Source organism: Malus domestica, chromosome 08, assembly GCF_042453785.1.
Source record: "Malus domestica chromosome 08, GDT2T_hap1".
NCBI classification, from domain to species: domain Eukaryota; kingdom Viridiplantae; phylum Streptophyta; class Magnoliopsida; order Rosales; family Rosaceae; genus Malus; species Malus domestica.
Genome location: NC_091668.1, coordinates 15,741,315 through 15,759,301, shown reverse-complemented (window position 1 = coordinate 15,759,301; position 17,987 = coordinate 15,741,315). Strand labels below are relative to the sequence as shown.

General features: G+C 40.6%; 1 protein-coding gene across 1 annotated transcript; it reads right to left on the bottom strand.

Moving 5' to 3' along the window:
- Positions 1-538: 538 nt before the first annotated feature.
- On the bottom strand, positions 539-10,002 carry LOC139198374 (uncharacterized). Its single transcript, XM_070827005.1, has 2 exons — positions 8,910-10,002; positions 539-4,685 (listed from the first exon to the last, which is right to left on the bottom strand). Exon 2 carries the CDS (start codon positions 4,677-4,679, stop codon positions 3,207-3,209), a length of 1,473 nt encoding a protein of 490 aa, XP_070683106.1. The 5' UTR covers positions 4,680-4,685; positions 8,910-10,002; the 3' UTR covers positions 539-3,206.
- Positions 10,003-17,987: the final 7,985 nt, after the last annotated feature.

The window sequence follows — 17,987 nt, the reverse complement described above, 5'->3', positions numbered from 1 at the left end:
TAGTGGTAAACCTAATGCCTCTATCATTTCCAAGTTCATGCAATCAATGACAAACATTTCGAAAGATCGTTACGCAAGTTCTAGAGATGTATCTCACATAAGTTCATCACACATGAAAGAATAGGAGTGTATGAAAAATGCACACACTTTCAATAGGCTCAAAAACTCACATAGGATGTATATGGTCACTAAATTCACATATGAAGCTTTAAGTCATACTTTAGTTTCACATTAACAAGGCTATGTGCATTTGGTTTTTCAAAGATGATCAAACATGTACAAAACTAACAAGAGAATTAGGAATTTCACAAAACACATGTTAACTAAGTTCTTGATAATCATGATTCAAATTTGATCTAATTATATCATTGGGTCGGGAAACTAACAAAAATCTAATTCAAAACAATAAGGGAAACAAGACAATATTTTTGGATTTTTAAATTTTCCGATTTTTTTTTTTATTTATTTATTTTTTTTTAAAGAAAACAAAACTAATTAAGAAAACAAAAAGCAACAACATGGAAACAAATGAAACTCATTAGTAGTTGAAGGTACAAAAAAAAAAAAAATTTCAATTTGGTCATTTTTTATACTCTTTACCCCCAAACTTAAACTGGACATTGTCCCCAATGTCAGAAAATACTATACTGCAAATAAAAATAAAATAAATAAATAATAAGAAGCAAAATAAAACAATGGGACTGAAAACTTCCCTAGTTTGCAGTAAAATCAAGCGATGACCCCCAAGCTAAAATTCTGCAATCAACTTCAAGGGTGGAAATAACCAAATTTTCCTGCAAAGAAAAGAAATAATTCAGTTAAGTAACACAAGAAAATATATATAAAAAAAAAAAAAAAAAAATTGCAAACGAAAAATTGAAAATCACGATAAAAGACAATGAATAGAACTAATAAGTGATCATTGGTCGTGCTTGTTGACTTTCCACAGCTTTCCTCTTGAACTGGGTGACACTTAGCTTTTTACTTGCAAGTGATGATTTGATGATATTGTACGGCGAAGCTTTGCTCTTTGGTGATGTTGCAGTTCCTTATTTGTTCTCCAAGCAGATGTGGCAGCTTCTCTAGTTCCTCAGCTCGGACTCCTTCCGCTGGGATGATTGTGCAAGCTGCATTCTTCTCTGCGTGTTTCTTCTGTACGTTGTCTCCACATGCTGTTGGTATCATTTTCGCTTGCCTTATCTGTTCTTCAGGTAGATGTGGCAGCTTCTTTGGAAGTACATCAGCAGTGGAAGACGAGTACTCGAGAGCAATTTCTCCATGTCCTGCAGGTTAGAACAAAGACAAGGAAAAGGACATGGAGAATGCATGATATGAGATACTCTTGCTTTCAACCTTTATGATATGAAATACTTTTGCTCTAGATGGGCTGTTTGCAGGGGTATCCCAGGGAATGAGGAATACAGTGTGACTCGAGAGGGTTCTTTGGGAATGCATTCTCGGAGATGAAAAAGTTCTGAGAGGGTGTGCCTTTGCTGTGGAAGGCGAAGGTAAATACTTATAGGACTTTTCTTCACAACCAGAACTATTCTCTCACTCATTGTCGGCAGCCGGTGGATGGATGAATAGTACAAATTACGCGCTTTCTGACAAAGCTGCCCGTAATTTCCGCAAAGCAGATTCCTCATTGATATCTGGAATCGGCGCTTCGAGCTCTGAGCATCGTCGATTGTAGAGGTAGTATATGACACGTGCGGATAAATCTGGAAAAGAATATTTGCCCGTGGGTTGAAGCTCAGCTTTTGAGAAAGCTAGCGTGTCTTTGACTGTTGAATTTCCCTCTTCGATTTCTGAATTGGTGCTTCGACAAACTGCCCGAGAATTTCGCAAAGCAATTTGCGTGTGACAAGTGACGACACGTCTGGACAAATTGATCTTTTGAAATCCGGGGTTCGGCTCGTGGTTTCTGAGCAAGCCCAGCCTTTGAGAAATGCAACGCCTCTTTTGAGAAAAGAATCCGGCTTTTGAGAAAGAAAACTCCTCTTTTGAGAAAAGAATCAGGCGCTTGAGAACAGAGCCCCGACTCTTCGATTTGCGAGAGGACGCCTCTTCAATTTCTGAGGAGCGCCTCTTTGATTTCTTCTTTTTATAGAGGTGTTAATTTTGTTCCACAACACACTTGAGTTCCCTCTTGTAAACATTCCCTTCTTGCAATTTCCAAAATCTTAATCTGTCCGATCTCTTCTTTCTCAACACCTTCAGAAAATGTCTGGCCCTTCCGATCGTCGTTTTGACTTGAACATTGGTGAAGAGGCAGCTCCGCCTTCACCAGACAACATATGGCGCCCATCTTTCATATCCCCTACTGGTCCCCTTACCGTGGGGGATTCGGTGATGAAAAATGATATGACAGCTGCGGTGGTGGCCCGGAACCTTGTCACCCCAAGAGATAACAGACTGCTCGCTAGACGGTCTGATGAATTGGCGGTTAAGGAGTCTCTGGCTCTTAGCGTGCAGTGTGCGGGTTCTGTGTCCAACATGGCCCAACGCCTATTTGCTCGAACCCGTCACGTTGAATCGTTGGTGGCTGAAATACAGAGTCTCAAAGAGGAGATTAGAGGACTCAAGCATGAAAATAAACAATTGCACAAGCTTGCACACAATTATGCCACAAACATGAAGAGGAAAATTGACCAGCTGCAAGACACTGATGGTCAAATTTTACTTGATCATCGGAGGTTTGTGGGTTTGTTCCAACCGCATCTTCCTTCGTCTTCTGGGGCGGCACCGCGTAGTGAAGCTCCAACTGATCAACCTCCGATACCTCCTCCTTCCGTGGCCCCGCCGACTGCTGAAGCTCCGCCGACTACTGAAGCACCACCTGACCAATGAATGTTTATTAGTTAACACATCATTGTAAAATATTTTTACTTTTATGTTTTTTTTTTTTTTTTTTTTTTTATGTATTATTATTATTATTATTATTATTATTATTTTTAAATATGTAAATTAATGTAAAAAAAACTTTGGTTAACCTTCCCCCACACTTAAACTAAATAACACAAACTCACAGAAATCAACCAAATAACACAACTAACTAAACAAAACAAAATGAAAGCAGTAAAGATAAGGGTGTAAGAATTCAAATCTGATTTGGTTAGCGATTCCAAAGTCTCCCTTCGTTGAATGCTTGGGTTGCCTCCCAAGAAGCGCTTGATTTAACGTCTTTAGCCGGACGAAACTTTCCTTTAAACTCCTCTCGGCTCCAAAGCATGGAATTTATCTTTTAATGGGAGGTGATACTTGAAATGATTCGGCAATGGTTTAAATTCAAGAGTGGGTGCCTGAATCATCAAAATCAGAAAAATGTTAGTATAAATAAAAATTAAAATTGGAGAAGATGGCTTACTTTCTTTTTCCGACACAAACTCAATGACAAACACCACATTTTTTAACATTTCCGGGACTTTGAACTTGGCCAGGTTTACTATGATGGTTGTGGCTTGTCCCGTGTCATCAAACTCAACTGTTTTGGGCTTGATTGTCTCATGCACAGCCTCTTGGATGTATTCTTGATATGCTTCAACCACTTCATTTTCTTGAATCCCTTTTCTTGGTGTGCAAGGTTCTTTGAACATTTCAATACCATCGGGAACTTGTTTTGGTGCACCAAGAATTGGGATATCACTTTGCACCTTTGGAAGAGCTTCCACAATGTCTTTTTCACTCTCTTTGATATTTGGAATCAAAAACCTGCAAGGACAAAGGACATTCGGTGGAATAATGTTAGAATGAAGTGAATTTAGAACTTCCTCACCTGAGTTGGATGACATAGGGATTTGAGGAGCTTGCAGCAAAAATTCTTCTAAACTGCCCAGGTCGTCCTCCTCTTCTTCTGCTTGCAGCAGCAATTCATCCATGTTCGGGTTGTGTTTGGATGGTTCTGGGACAGCTTCATCCTTCATGTCACCTTCCAAAGTGATGGCTTCATCGATTTCACTTTCTGCCTTTGAATTTGCAATGTTTGAGTTGGAAAGTTCACTTTGATCTCGAATCTGTGCCATGAATTCCACAATCTGCCCAACTTGCATCTCCAATTCGTCCACTCTTTTGACTCGGTCTTGCATCTCCTGGTTTCGATTTTCTACTCCCTGATTCAAAGAGGTGAGTAACTTATTAAGTGTATCATTATCCAAGGACGTACCTGAATTGAATCGGGTTGATTGTTGTGGTGGCTGTGACGGTTCATATGGCCACTGATAGAACTCTTCCGATGGCGGCAATTGTTCTTCTTTTCGTAAACCCTGCGCTACAGAAATTAGTCCTTCAAGAATTTCATTATAATTCATAGGCATACTTTGATTTGATTGGAATTGTTGTGGGGAATGCTGTGGTGGCTGCATAGGTCTTGAATAGAACTCGTCTTGCTGCCAATATCCACCTTGTTGAAATTGTTGAGGTTCATCCCACTTATAATCTGAATTACCTCTCCAATCTGAATTGTAAGCGTTGGAAAAAATGTTGCCCCTCGATTGGTTATGGCCTTGATATCCCCAAACATCTTCATTTGCATAAAATTGAGGACTTTGATAACCTTGCCCATAGGGCACATCAAATGTAGGGACACTTGGCATTGTGGTCCGTTCGGCATTATGAGTCAATTGAGCAGTGAGTTGTGCCAATTGAGCTTGAATGGTCGCAAGTGCCATGTCTCGCTCCATTTGTACCTAAAATCAAAGGAAGAAAAATAAATCAAATATCAAAAGTAACACAAAACAAGGAAAACAAAACTAAGTCAGAAACTAAAACAAAAACAAACTAAACAAAAAGAAAAGAACCAAGGGATTAGCAAAGTTTGCTAATCCCCGGCAACGGCGCCAAAATTTGGTGCGAAATATATAAGCACACAAATTAAACCCTCTTTTTATCAAATGTAGTAAAGTATGTAAGTAGGGATCGTTCTAAACCGGGGATTAGGAGGAGGGCTTGCTAAAACCTCTAAACTAACTCAAAAACATAAAAACAAAGTTAAAAACGTTTGAATAGACTTAAAGAACTCAAAACAGGTTCACAAGACTCAAAATAACTTAAAGACACTCAAAACTGCCTAAAAACACAAACTAGGCAGTTTCTGACTCTAGCACAACTTTGGACGAAATTTGGGTTTTGACTTGACTCAAAACACTCTAAAACACAAACAAACAAATTTTAAACACTTTGAAACAAGAAAGTAAAAGGGGATTTTAGTTTTGATGAATTTGAAACAAACAAACAAGTTATAAAACTAGGAAGATTGTAAAACAAATTTAAGAAATAAGATGATGGATGGATTAGTTAGAGGTCCGTTCTTCACACATGACACACTTGTATATGAATTGATTTCCAATTGCTTTTCAATAAACTATGATGCTCAACACCCCAGATTAATTAGGTACGCTTAAATTAATCCTCAGATTTTCCTAATTTCATTGAATTGGATGATTGCATACAACAACCCAAAGCATTCCCCACAAGTTCCCTACATGAATTGCATAATAGAGATACAAGCAAGAATCATTAAGTTCTATAAAAATCATAAGCATTGACGAAACACTTGTAACTATGAATTGCATGAAACTTATGCCAAGAATTCAATTAACGCGATTGTGATAAACAACCTTCACTACTTATGAATATAAATTTGTAACGATTAGGTGAAACTCATTTATATTCTAGCATCTAATTCATGCATGAAAACTAAGTATGCATCCTTAATAAACATACAAGAATTAGTTATGAATAAAATAGATAATTGAATTGCAATCACAACTTATCAAATCACAATTGGAAGAAATCAATTTAAATCTCAAGCATGTTCATGGCTTCAAACTTCCCCCTAACTAAATAGGGGTTTAGCCACTCATACTTACAAAGCAAAGATAAACAAATTTAAACATTGAAAACAAAAGAAAGAAAACACCTAAAAACGCTCCAACAATCCAATTTGAATGGCAAGCACGTCCAAGATCCTTCTTCTTCTCTTTGTAGCGGCACAAGGTGTGGTTTGATGGATGAGTGGTAAATTATGGTGGTGGATGGATATAGGTGGGTTATGGTGAAGGGTGGATGGGTGGATTGTGTTCTCTTTGGTTTTCTTCCCCCTTGTTATGGTGAAGGGTGGATGTATTTATAGGCTAGGGAGAAGACCACTCCATTTCCTTTGCATGTGAGCTTGTGTGGGTGTGTGTTGGCATGTTTCCTCTTTACATTTACACACACATGCTTCATCATTTCAACCACAAAACACACACATTTTCTGCCATGTTTTTCCCTTTACATTTACACACACATGACCTCCATCATTTCAACCACAAATCAACCCATTTTATGCCCATGTGTGTGTGTTTCCTTTGCCCATGTGTGTGTGTTTCCTTTGCCCATGTGTGTGTGTTTTTCCTTTGCATTTGTACACACATGTTCTTCATTATTTCAGCCAACAATCCACCCATTTTCTGCCCATGTCAAACTATCCATGCCTTGCCTTTCTCTTTGTGTATGTGCTGTCCACGTTTCTGAACCTTTCAGTGTTATAATGCCCATAACTTCTTCTAGAAAAATGATATTAACAATCCGTAAATTGCTCCAGAAAGTAGACATCCGTAGCTTTCCACGAATATAAGGCTCATTTTCTAATTCATTCTGAGCTGTTTGTAACATGCTTTCAAAGTCAGCTAATCTGCACAGGCAGTTTTGACGAATTTGTTACTTAATAATTCACTTGTGCTACTTTTCTTTTCTTTGCTTGATAAATCACACAAAATACAAAAACATAGTAAATAGCTCAAAAATGTAAGGAACTAACTAAGAAAAGACGAGTGAATTCGAAGTAAAAATATATATAAATATGATCCGATCAGTGGGTCGTCAAAAACACAAATAGATTTTCTTCTAATGAGGAAAGGGGATCGTATAACTTGTAAGGATTGCAAAGTTATACCAGGAGAGAGCGTGGCTAATCAACATCGCTTGTTGGTGATGGATGTACATATCAAAAGAGTGAGAAAAAAGAACAAGACTTGGAAGTGCCCAAGGACTAGATGGTGGAATCTAAAAGAAGAAAAACAAGCCATTTTCAAAGAGAAAGTAATCACCCAGTGTGTGTGGGATAGAGAGGGGGAAGCTAACCAAATGTGGGATTCCATGGCTAGTTGTATCCGAAAAGTAGCAAAAGAGGTATTAGGAGAGTCCAAGGGCTTTGCCCCACACCAAAAGGAATCTTGGTGGTGGAATGAGGAGGTACAAGCAAAGGTGAAGGCTAAGAAGGAATGTTGTAAAGCCTTATACAAGGATAGGACCGATGAAAATGGTGAAAGGTATAGAAAAGCGAAGCAAGAGGCGAAGAAAGCTGTGAGAGAAGCTAAGTTAGCGGCTTATGACGATATGTATAAGCGACTAGATACCAAAGAAGGAGAGTTGGATATCTATAAACTAGCTAGAGCAAGGGACAAGAAGACAAGGGACCTAAACCAAGTGAGGTGCATCAAGGATGAGGATGGAAAGGTTCTTGCTACAGAGAACGCGGTTAAAGACAGATGGAAAAGTTATTTTCATAATCTTTTCAATGAAGGACATGAAAGGAGTGCTTCTTTAGGGGAGTTGAGTAACTCAGAAGAGTGTAGAAACTACTCTTTTTATCGTAGAATCCGGAAGGAAGAAGTGGGTGTAGCTTTGAAGAAGATGAAGCATAGAAAAGCAGTAGGCCCAGACGATATACCAATCGAAGTGTGGAAAGTTTTGGGAGAGACAGGTATAACATGGCTCACTAACCTTTTCAATAGGATTTTGAAAATGAAGAAGATGCCGAATGAGTGGCGAATGAGCACTTTGGTGCCTATCTACAAGAATAAGGGCGATGTACAAAATTGCATGAACTATAGGGGTATTAAGCTAATGAGTCATACAATGAAGCTCTGGGAGAGAGTCATTGAGCATAGATTGAGGCAAGAGACACGGGTTTCGGACAACTGATGTGAGAATTACTTGACACACAAATTAAACCCTATTGATGACAATTGTAGTAATGATGCAAGTAGGGATCGTTCTAGACCGGGGATTAACTAGGGATGCTAATCAACAAATATAAGACTCAAGAATATAAGAAGAAACTTAAAAACACAAAAGTAGGTTTTAAAACACTAAACTAGACTCAAAGAGTTCAAAACACTTTAAGGCACAAACTAAACAAACTTAAACACACTTCGATACAAGAAAGTAAATGGGAGGTATTGGTTTGGATGAGATTGAGATAACAACAAAAAGTAAAACTAAATAGATGGTTGATGGATTAGCTAGAGATCCATTCTTCACACATGACACACTTGTACATGAATTGATTTCCAATTGCTTTTCAATAGATTATGAAACTCAACACCCCAGATTAACCGTGATGCACTAATTAATTCTCAGATTTTCCTTGATTTATTGAATTGGATGAATGCATACGACAATCCAAATTATTCTCCAAAAGTCCTCTACATGAATGCATAATAGAGATACAATTAAAGATCATTACGTTCTATGAAAATCATAAGTGTTAACGAGGCATTCGTAACTATGAATGCATGATACGTTTGCCAAGAATTCAATTAACGCGATTGTGACTAGCAACCTTCACTACCAATGAATATAAACTTGTAACGATTAGGTGAAACTCATTTATATCCTAGCATCAAATTCATGCATGAAAACTAAGTATGCATCCTTAATCAACATACAAGAATTAGTTTTGAAGAAAGTAGTTAATTGAATTGCATTCACAACTTATTAAATCACAATTGGAAGAAATCAATTCATATCTCAAACATGTTCATGGCTTCGAACTTCACCCTAGCTAAGTAAGGGTTTAGTTCCTCATACTTGCAATTAAACAAAAACAATTGATATTAAACATAGAGAAACAAAGTAGAAGACACCTAGAATGCTCCAACAACTCCAATGGAATGGCTAGCACAACTCCAAGCACTCCTCCTTCTTTGCAAGCCTTGGAACTAATGGAAATGTGTATGAATGACTGTGTGTCATCCTTGAAGGCTGAATGGTGCTTATATAGAGGTTGGAAATGTCAAGCAATTGCAAGGTAATGGACAAGGGAAAAAAAACCCACGGCAATGAAGGAAGATGCTGCCAGCTTTTTGCCTTGTGTGTGTGTGCTGTCTTTGTGCTCTTTCCACCTAGAAATAATCATGCCAAAGCCACCCAAAGCTATAAGTGGGAGACCAACAAGAAATCCACTTCATAGTGGTCCAATTTCCTTGCTTTTCTGCTGTCCATTCACTCCCCTTGTTTTATTTCTTTTCTTTTGTTTGCTTTCAATTCCAATCTGCAAGTTGTCGTCAACTAGACCTTCCCTTACTCAAATGCCTATAACTTCTTCTAGAAAAATGATATTAACAATCCGCGAAATGTTCTAGAAAATAGACATCTGTAGCTTTCCAAGCATATAAGGCTCATTCTCTAATTCATTCTGAGCTGTTCGCAATTTGCTCCCAAAGTCAGCTGATCAAAGTTGTAGAAATCTGCCAACTCCATTCCATTGCCGTGTGTGTGTGTTTGTGTTGTCATCATCACTTCCCACTCTTCCATGCTTTAATTTCTGATTCCTTGCTGCCCATGTGGTGTGTGTGTTGCTGTTTTCTTTCCTTCTTGCTGCCCATGTGGTGTTTATACTTGCACATGCATGTTCTTCATCCATTTAGCTAGCAATAAACACATTTTCTGCCATCACATGGCAGCTATGATGTTTGAAGTTGTAGGCCAACACTTTGCACACACACATGTAGATTTCTAGCCCATTGAATCATCAAATTCGTCCATCCTCATGTCTCCATGTTTGCACCATCCAATCTTGGCCCAAAAATGCTCCAAAGTGCTCCAAAATGCATCTTCTTGCATCCTTGGCCCATAGAACCTACAAACACACAAAAATGGCTTAAACTACTAACATAACTAAGAACTAAGAACATAAATGCACGAAAACAAACATACTAAGTCGCATAAATATGCTCCTATCAACAACCAATTCGGGTTCATGCCAGGGCGCTCAACCATGGAGGCAATCTATCTCTTACGAAGATTGATGGAAAGATATAGAGATGGGAAAAAGGATTTACACATGGTCTTTATAGATTTGGAAAAAGCGTATGATAGGGTCCCAAGAGACATTCTTTGGAGGATTTTAGAGAAGAAAGGAGTACGAGTAGCATATATCCAAGCTATACAGGATATGTATGAAGGAGCAAAGACTGCCGTAAGAACTCATGAAGGACAAACCGAAAGCTTTCCCATAACTGTAGGATTACATCAAGGCTCATCCTTAAGTCCTTACCTTTTTGCGTTGGTAATGGATGAGTTAACAGGACATATTCAAGGTGATATTCCTTGGTGTATGCTTTTCGCAGACGATATAGTGTTGATAGATGAAACTCAGGAAGGGGTAAATGCAAAGCTTAACCTTTGGAGAGAAGTGTTGGAATCTAAAGGTCTTCGCCTAAGCCGATCAAAGACAGAATATATGGAGTGCAAGTTCAGTGCAAATGGAGGCCAAAACGAGTTAGGGGTGAGGATCGGAGATCAAGAAATACCAAAGAGCGACCGTTTTCGTTACCTAGGATCTATCTTGCAAAAGAATGGAGAACTAGATGGAGATCTCAACCATAGAATACAAGCTGGATGGATGAAGTGGAAGAGTGCATCCGGCGTGTTGTGTGACCGTCGTATGCCACTGAAGCTCAAGGGAAAATTTTATAGGACGGCAATAAGGCCGGCGATGCTGTATGGCACAGAATGTTGGGCGGTGAAGCATCAACACGTACACAAAATGGGTGTAGCGGAGATGAGGATGCTTCGTTGGATGTGTGGGCACACGAGAAAGGATAAGATTAGGAATGAGGATATCCGGGGTAAAGTAGGAGTAGCCGAAATTGAAGGAAAGATGAGAGAAAATCGGTTACGGTGGTTTGGACATGTGCAAAGAAGGCCTACTGACGCTCCGATTAGAAGATGCGACTATGGGACAGAGGTTCAGGGCCGAAGGGGCAGAGGAAGACCTAGGAAAACTTTGGAAGAGACCCTAAGAAAAGACTTAGAGTACTTGGATCTAACGGAGGACATGACACAGGACAGAACACAATGGCGTTCTAAGATTCATATAGCCGATCCCACTCAGTGACTTGGATTTTCCAAGTCTCCAACCAAGAAGTTTTCCTCACTCGGGAAATTAAGGGAACACTACCTCAACCTATATGCTCCACTCACAAAGCTTCAACATACAAGCTTCAACAAAAGAAAATTCAAAGAACTTAGCGAAAAAGGCTTTGGTGTATTTAACACAATACTTTGAAATGAAGGAAAGCTTATTTATTGATATCCCCGATAAGCTACAAATATGTACATATACTTGAGTCAAAATAAACAAACAAGAGGGAGCCTTCACAAAGGTTGCTTAGGAGAAGTCTCAGCAGTCGGTAGAGCCCCAGAAAGAGAAGGCACCGGAGGAGGATCATTCGGAGCCTCAGTACTGGACAAAACCCTAGAAGGAGGAGGCATCAGAGGTTGATCATTTGGAGCTTCATTACGTGGTACAGCCCCAGAAAACGAAGGCAATAAATGCCTTTGGAACAAACCCACAAATCTCTGATGATCAAGTAAAACCTGACCATCAGATTCCTTCATCTGGTCAAGCTTCCTCTTCATGTTTGTAGCATAGTCATGTGCGAGCCGGTGCAACTGTTTATTCTCATGCTTGAGCCCTCTAATCTCTTGTTTGAGACTCATCACTTCAGCCGCCAATGATTCAACTTGGCGGGTTCGAGCAAATAGGCGTTGGGCCATATTAGACACAGAACCTGCACACTGAACACTGAGAGCCAGAGAATCCTTAACAGCCAACTCATCAGACCGTTTGGAAAGTAGTCTGTTATCTTTGGTAGTGAGAAGGTTCCTGGCCACTACCGCAGCGGTCATATCATTCTTCATCACGGAATCCCCAACGGTAAGAGGACCAGTAGGGGAGACGAAGGATGGGCGCCATATGTTGTCTGGAGAAGGCGGGGCTGCCTCTTCAACAAGGTTCAAGTCAAAATGACGGTCGGAGGGGCCAAACATTTTCAAAGGTGTTGAAGAGAGAAGAGGTCGGACAAATCAAGATCTTAGAAGTGCAAGAATTGAGCTTCTACTGGTGGATATTCAAGTGTGCTTTGGAACTTAATGTCAGCCCCTATAAAAATCTGCACTCGACGAAGCTTCAGAAATCGAAGAGGCGCCTGCTCAGAAATCGAAGAGGCGTTTGCTTTCTCAAAAGCTGGGCTGCTCAGAGACCACGAGGGTAGATCTCAAAAATCGAAGAGGCGTTTGCTTTCTCAAAAGCTGGGCTGCTCAAAGACCACGAAGGCCGATCTCAGAAATCGAAGAGGCTTGCTTTCTTAAAAGCTGGGATGCTTAGAGACCACGAGGGCCGATCTCAGAAATCGAAGAGGCACCTACTTTTCCAGCCTTGTCAGCACCTGTCACACGCACACTCAGCTTTGCGGAAATTATGGGCATTCTGTCGAAGATTTCTGACGAAGTAGAAAGCACATGAATCGTACTGTTCAATCACCCACTTCCCACACGCAACAGTAGCTCATGGGTACCACAGATAACTTTGCCAAAGTTCTCTGACAAAGTTGAGACACGTGAAGCTTGCAGCTCCCACTACATCGCTCTGACCAAGAAGGGTAAAAGAATTGCAAAGAAACAACACTAACAAAGTTTAAACACATAAATTTTGAAGGTCTAGCTACCATATTATTACCCACAAGGGTAAAGGAACAGTACCACTGCTGGATAATTGGAAAGTCCCGGTGTGTCAACCTCTGTGCTTCGTGGCAAGGTAGACTAGCAAACATGCCCAACCTGTACTCACATTCGAGAAAACACTCCCAACAAGATTGCTTGCTCCAAAATCGAAGAGGCACCGCCCTCCGAATCTCGAGAGCCAGACTCCCAACATGATTACTTTCTCAAAAATCGAAGAGAGGGTAAAGGAACAGTACCACTGCTGGATAATTGGAAAGTCCCTGTGTGTCAACCTTTGTGCTTCGTGGCAAGGTAGACTAGCAAACATGCCCAACCTTTACTCACATTCGAGAAAACACTCCCAACAAGATTGCTTGCTCCAAAATCGAAGAGGCACTGCCCTCCGAATCTCGAGAGCCAGACTCCCAACATGATTACTTTCTCAAAAATCGAAGAGAGGGTAAAGGAACAGTACCACTGCTGGATAATTGGAAAGTCCCTGTGTGTCAACCTCTGTGCTTCGTGGCAAGGTAGACTAGCAAACACGTCCAACCTTTACTCACATTCGAGAAAACACTCCCAACAAGATTGCTTGCTCCAAAATCGAAGAGGCACCGCCCTCCAAATCTCGAGAGCCAGACTCCCAACATGATTACTTTCTCAAAAATCGAAGAGACACCGCTCTCCGAATCTCGAGAGCCAGACCCCCAGCAGGATTGCTTTCTCAAAAATCGAAGAGGCATCGTTCTCCGAATCTCGAAAGCCAGATCCCCGACAGGATTGCTTGTTCGAAAATCGAAGAGGCACCACTTTCCCAACTTCAAGAGCTGGATCTCCTTGGATAAAGCTTGTCTGTAATCTTCACACGCAACATCAGCTTTCCAGATACCACAGACCACTTTTTCAAAGTGCTCTGACAGAGTTAAAACATGTGAAGCTGGCAGCTCCCACTACCGTGCTATAACCAAGCAGGGTAAAGGAATAGCATTATTACTTGATGTTAGGGAGACTCCTATATATGTCGACCTCCATCCCTAACGGACAGGCAGACCTGCAAAAATGCTCAACCCTTTCTCTTATCTGAGAGGGCACTTCCAACGAAGCCTTTCGAAATATTCAGCTTTCTTTCCCCCCGATAATACCTCTGTAAACAAGCTATACTAGAGCAAGAATATCTCATATCATCAGGGTTAAAAGCAAGAGTATCCCATATCATGCTTTTTCCCTGTCTTTTCCTTTGGCCTTGTTCTTACCTGAGAAAGAGAGCAATCAGTCAGTACTTGGAATCAAGCTTCCAGCCAGGAACTGACTGCCTGGAACCCCTTACCTGATTACTTACCTGGCATTGCTCTCGAGTACTCATCTTCAACATCTTATGCTTCCAGGGAAGATACCGCATCTGCCTGAGGAACAAATAGGGCAAGTGAGAAGGATACAAGGAAGCATGTGGAGACAAGCGTAACAGCACACGTGCCGATACATCCACTACTCTGTCAAAAGCAAAAGTATCCCATATCAGCAGGGTCGAACGTACTCTAGATTTGATGGACTTGTTTTGACCCTCAAATTCTTCAGTCGGCCTTATACTCTGGAGGAAACCAGAAAACCCTCCAGCCCAGTTCAAAAATAAGCCTGTGGAAAGTTACTTCTTCAAAAGCAAAAGTATCCCATATCATCTCTCCTCATTTTTCTTCTCTTTATCCTTCATGCTGCCTGCAAGATAGGGAGAATATGAACAATCAGCCGGAGCTCTGATTGCTTACCTTGTCTGTCACCTCTTTCAGCAGATCCCCTAGCTCGGCGACTTGGGGGACTCCTACTACATGGTTTGTATCGCGCTTGACCAAGCATGAAACTACAAGTAAGCTTCAAGTGAAATTGATACATTACCTTGTGCATCTCCACCAGTTACAGATACCACCCCTGGATGGAGGAAGAGTACTTCCAGAGAAGATGCCACATCTACCTATGAGACAGATAAGGCAAGTCAAGACGATAACATACTCCGGTACTTAGAAGTTTCGTGGCTACGAGATCATTCTCCCACAATATTTCCTAATGTCATTTGTACTAAATCATTCACTTGTACTCACTAAAGGAGAGCTTGAACCTATGTACTTGTGTAAACCCTTCACAATTAATGAGAACTCCTCTATTCCGTGGACGTAGCCAATCTGGGTGAACCACGTACATCTTGTGTTTGCTTTTGTGTAAACCCTTCACAATTAATGAGAACTCCTCTATTCCGTGGACGTAGCCAATCTGGGTGAACCACGTACATCTTGTGTTTGCTTTCCTATCTCTATCCATTTATATACTTATCCACACTAATGACCGGAGCAATCTAGCGAAGATCACAAAAAGTGACCGTTTTCGCTACCTAGGATCTATCTTGCAAGAGAACGGAGAATTAGATGGAGATCTCAACCATAGAATACAAGCTGGATGGATGAAGTGTAAGAGTGCATCCGGTGTGTTGTGTGACCGTCGTAGGCCACTGAAGCTCAAGGGAAAATTTTATAGGACGGCAATAAGGCCAGCGATGTTGTATGGCACAGAATGTTGGGCAGTGAAGCATCAACGTACACAAAATGGGTGTAGCGGAGATGAGGATGCTTCGTAGGATGTATGGGCACATGAGAAAGGATAAGATTGGGAATGAGGTTATCCGAGGTAAAGTAGGAGTAGCCAAAATTGAAGGAAATATGAGAGAAAATCGGTTCCGGTGGTTTGGACATGTGCAAAGAAGGCCTACTGACGCTCCGGTACGAAAATGTGACTACGGGACAGAGGTTCAGGGCCGAAGGGGTAGAGGAAGACCTAGGAAAACTTTGGAAGAGACCCTAAGAAAAGACTTGAGTACTTGGATCTAACGGATGACATGACACAAAACCGAGCGCAATGGCGTTCTAGGATTCATATAGCCGACCCCACTTAGTGGGAAAAGGCTTTGTTGTTGTTGTTGTGTGAATTGTTCAATTGCAGGCATCCCAAAACGGAAAGAGCTTGGACGTTGGGGAAAACAGATGCAACTGTAATTGTCTGTTAATGCAAAGCAAAGCCAAAGTAAGATCTTTGTGCCTTTTGGGTACATATGGCTTGTTACAGATAGAGTCAAATGGGCCTTCATTATTGAAGCACCTTTTTTTGGACAAATGCCCAATATGTCAAGTTTCAGCCCAATAGCCCAAAACTGTTCTCCTGAAACCTCGAAACTATTTCGGGATTCTCAGAAATTTGGTTTGGGATAGGTCTTGAAATTGGAATTTCCGAAAACTTCGGTTTTGGAATCGGGGCATGGTTTTCGCATACTAAACCAACCCTACTCATAACCTTCATTGCGCTGATTTTGACTTTTTTTCTTTTAAAAAGGAGAGGAATAGTTGGTGGCAAACAAATTACAATAGTTGCTGGCAATGTGTCATACCATGAAAACTTCGCATAATAGGCTCATTATAGTATCGTTATATTAATTAACTGTGTAATGCGAAGAAAAAAAAGTTAATTAATCAATATCAATAATCAATTAATCTATAATAAAAAATTCAATTTTTACCCTAAATAACAATTTCATTCATCAATAATTATAGAGTTTTTTTTTATCAATAATCCATAATTAATAGTTGTTGATGCACAAAATTAGCGAGGACTTTGGTACAACAGAAAGTGTTAAGTTTGTGACCTTCGCTAGATTACTCCGGTCACTGGTGTGGATAAGTATGTAAATGGATAGAGACAGGGAAGTAAAGACAAGATGTACGTGGTTCACCCAGATTGGCTACGTCCACAAAGTAGAGGAGTTCTCATTAATTGTGAAGGGTTTACACAAGTACATAGGTTCAAGCTCTCCTTTAGTGAGTACAAGTGAATGATTTAGTACAAATGACATTAGGAAATATTGTGAGAGAATGATCTCTATTTATGGAAGAGAGTTTCCAATTTCATTCTGACATTGACACGTGTCGTGTTGTGATTGGCTTCTGATATTAACACGTGTCGTGCTATGATTGGCTTCTGATTTCGACCCGTGTCACGCTGTGATTGGCCTCCTGGTTTGAGGGAAACTCTTCTGGGTCCTTGACGGTATAACGTTGACTGGTGCTCAGTAGTTTCGAGATTGGCCAAGTATGGTACAAACAGTGCTCCCCTAAGTTCCCGAGTGAGGGAAGCTCTTCGGCTGGGGACTTGCCAGATCCAAGCCATTGAGTAATCACGAAACTTCTAAGTACCGAAGTGTGGTATCATTTTCACTTGCCTTATCTGTCTCATACGTAGATGTGACATCTTCTCTGGAAGTACTTTTCCTCCATCCAGGGGTGGTATCTTTAACCGATGAAGATGCACAAGGTAATGTATCAATTTCACTTGAAGCTTACTTGTAGTTTCAGGCTTGGTCAAGTGCGATATAAAACCCTATAGTAGGAGTCCCCCAAGTCACTGAGCTAGGAGATTTACCGAAAGAGGTAACAGACAAGGTAAGCAATCAGACTTCCAAGCAAGCAACCTGGATCGGAGGTTCAACTTCGGCTTCCGGTTGATTGTTTTCCTTCTCCTTGTGTCGTAAATAACACCAAGGATAATGAGAAGCAAATGGAGAAGAGATGATATGAGATACTTTTGCTTTTGAATAAGTAACTTTTCACAGGCTTATTCTTGAACTGGGCTGGAGGGTTTTCAGGTTTCCTCTAGAGTATAAAGCCAACTCAAGAATTTGAGGGTCAAAACAAGTCCATCAAATCTAGAGTACGTTCGACCCTGATGATATGAGATACTTTTGCTGTTGACAAAGTAGTGGATGTATCGGCACGTGTTCTGTTACGCTTGTCTCCACATGCTTCCTTGTATCCTTCTCACTTGCCCTATCTGTTCCTCAGGCAGATGTGGTATCTTTTCTGGAAGCATAAGATGTTGAAGATGAGTACTAGAGAGCAATGCCAGGTAAGTAATCAGGCAAGGGGTTCTAGGCAGTCAGTTCCTGACTGGAAGCTTGATTCCAAGTGTTAACTGATTGCTCTCTTTCTCCTTGTCTTATAGGTAAGAACAAGGCCAAAGGAAAAGACAGGGAAAAAGCATGATATGGGATACTCTTGCTTTTAACCCTGATGATATAAGATACTTTTACTCTGGTGTGGCTTGTTTGCAGAGGTATTATCGGGAGGAAAAGAAGCTGAGTATTTCGAGAGACTCTGCTGAGAGTGCCCTCTCGGATGTGAAGA

What these genes read in the sequence shown, in the direction of transcription:
- LOC139198374 (XM_070827005.1), bottom strand. Translation starts at nt 4,679, where the DNA reads ATGGAGCGAGACATGGCACTTGCGACCATTCAAGCTCAATTGGCACAA.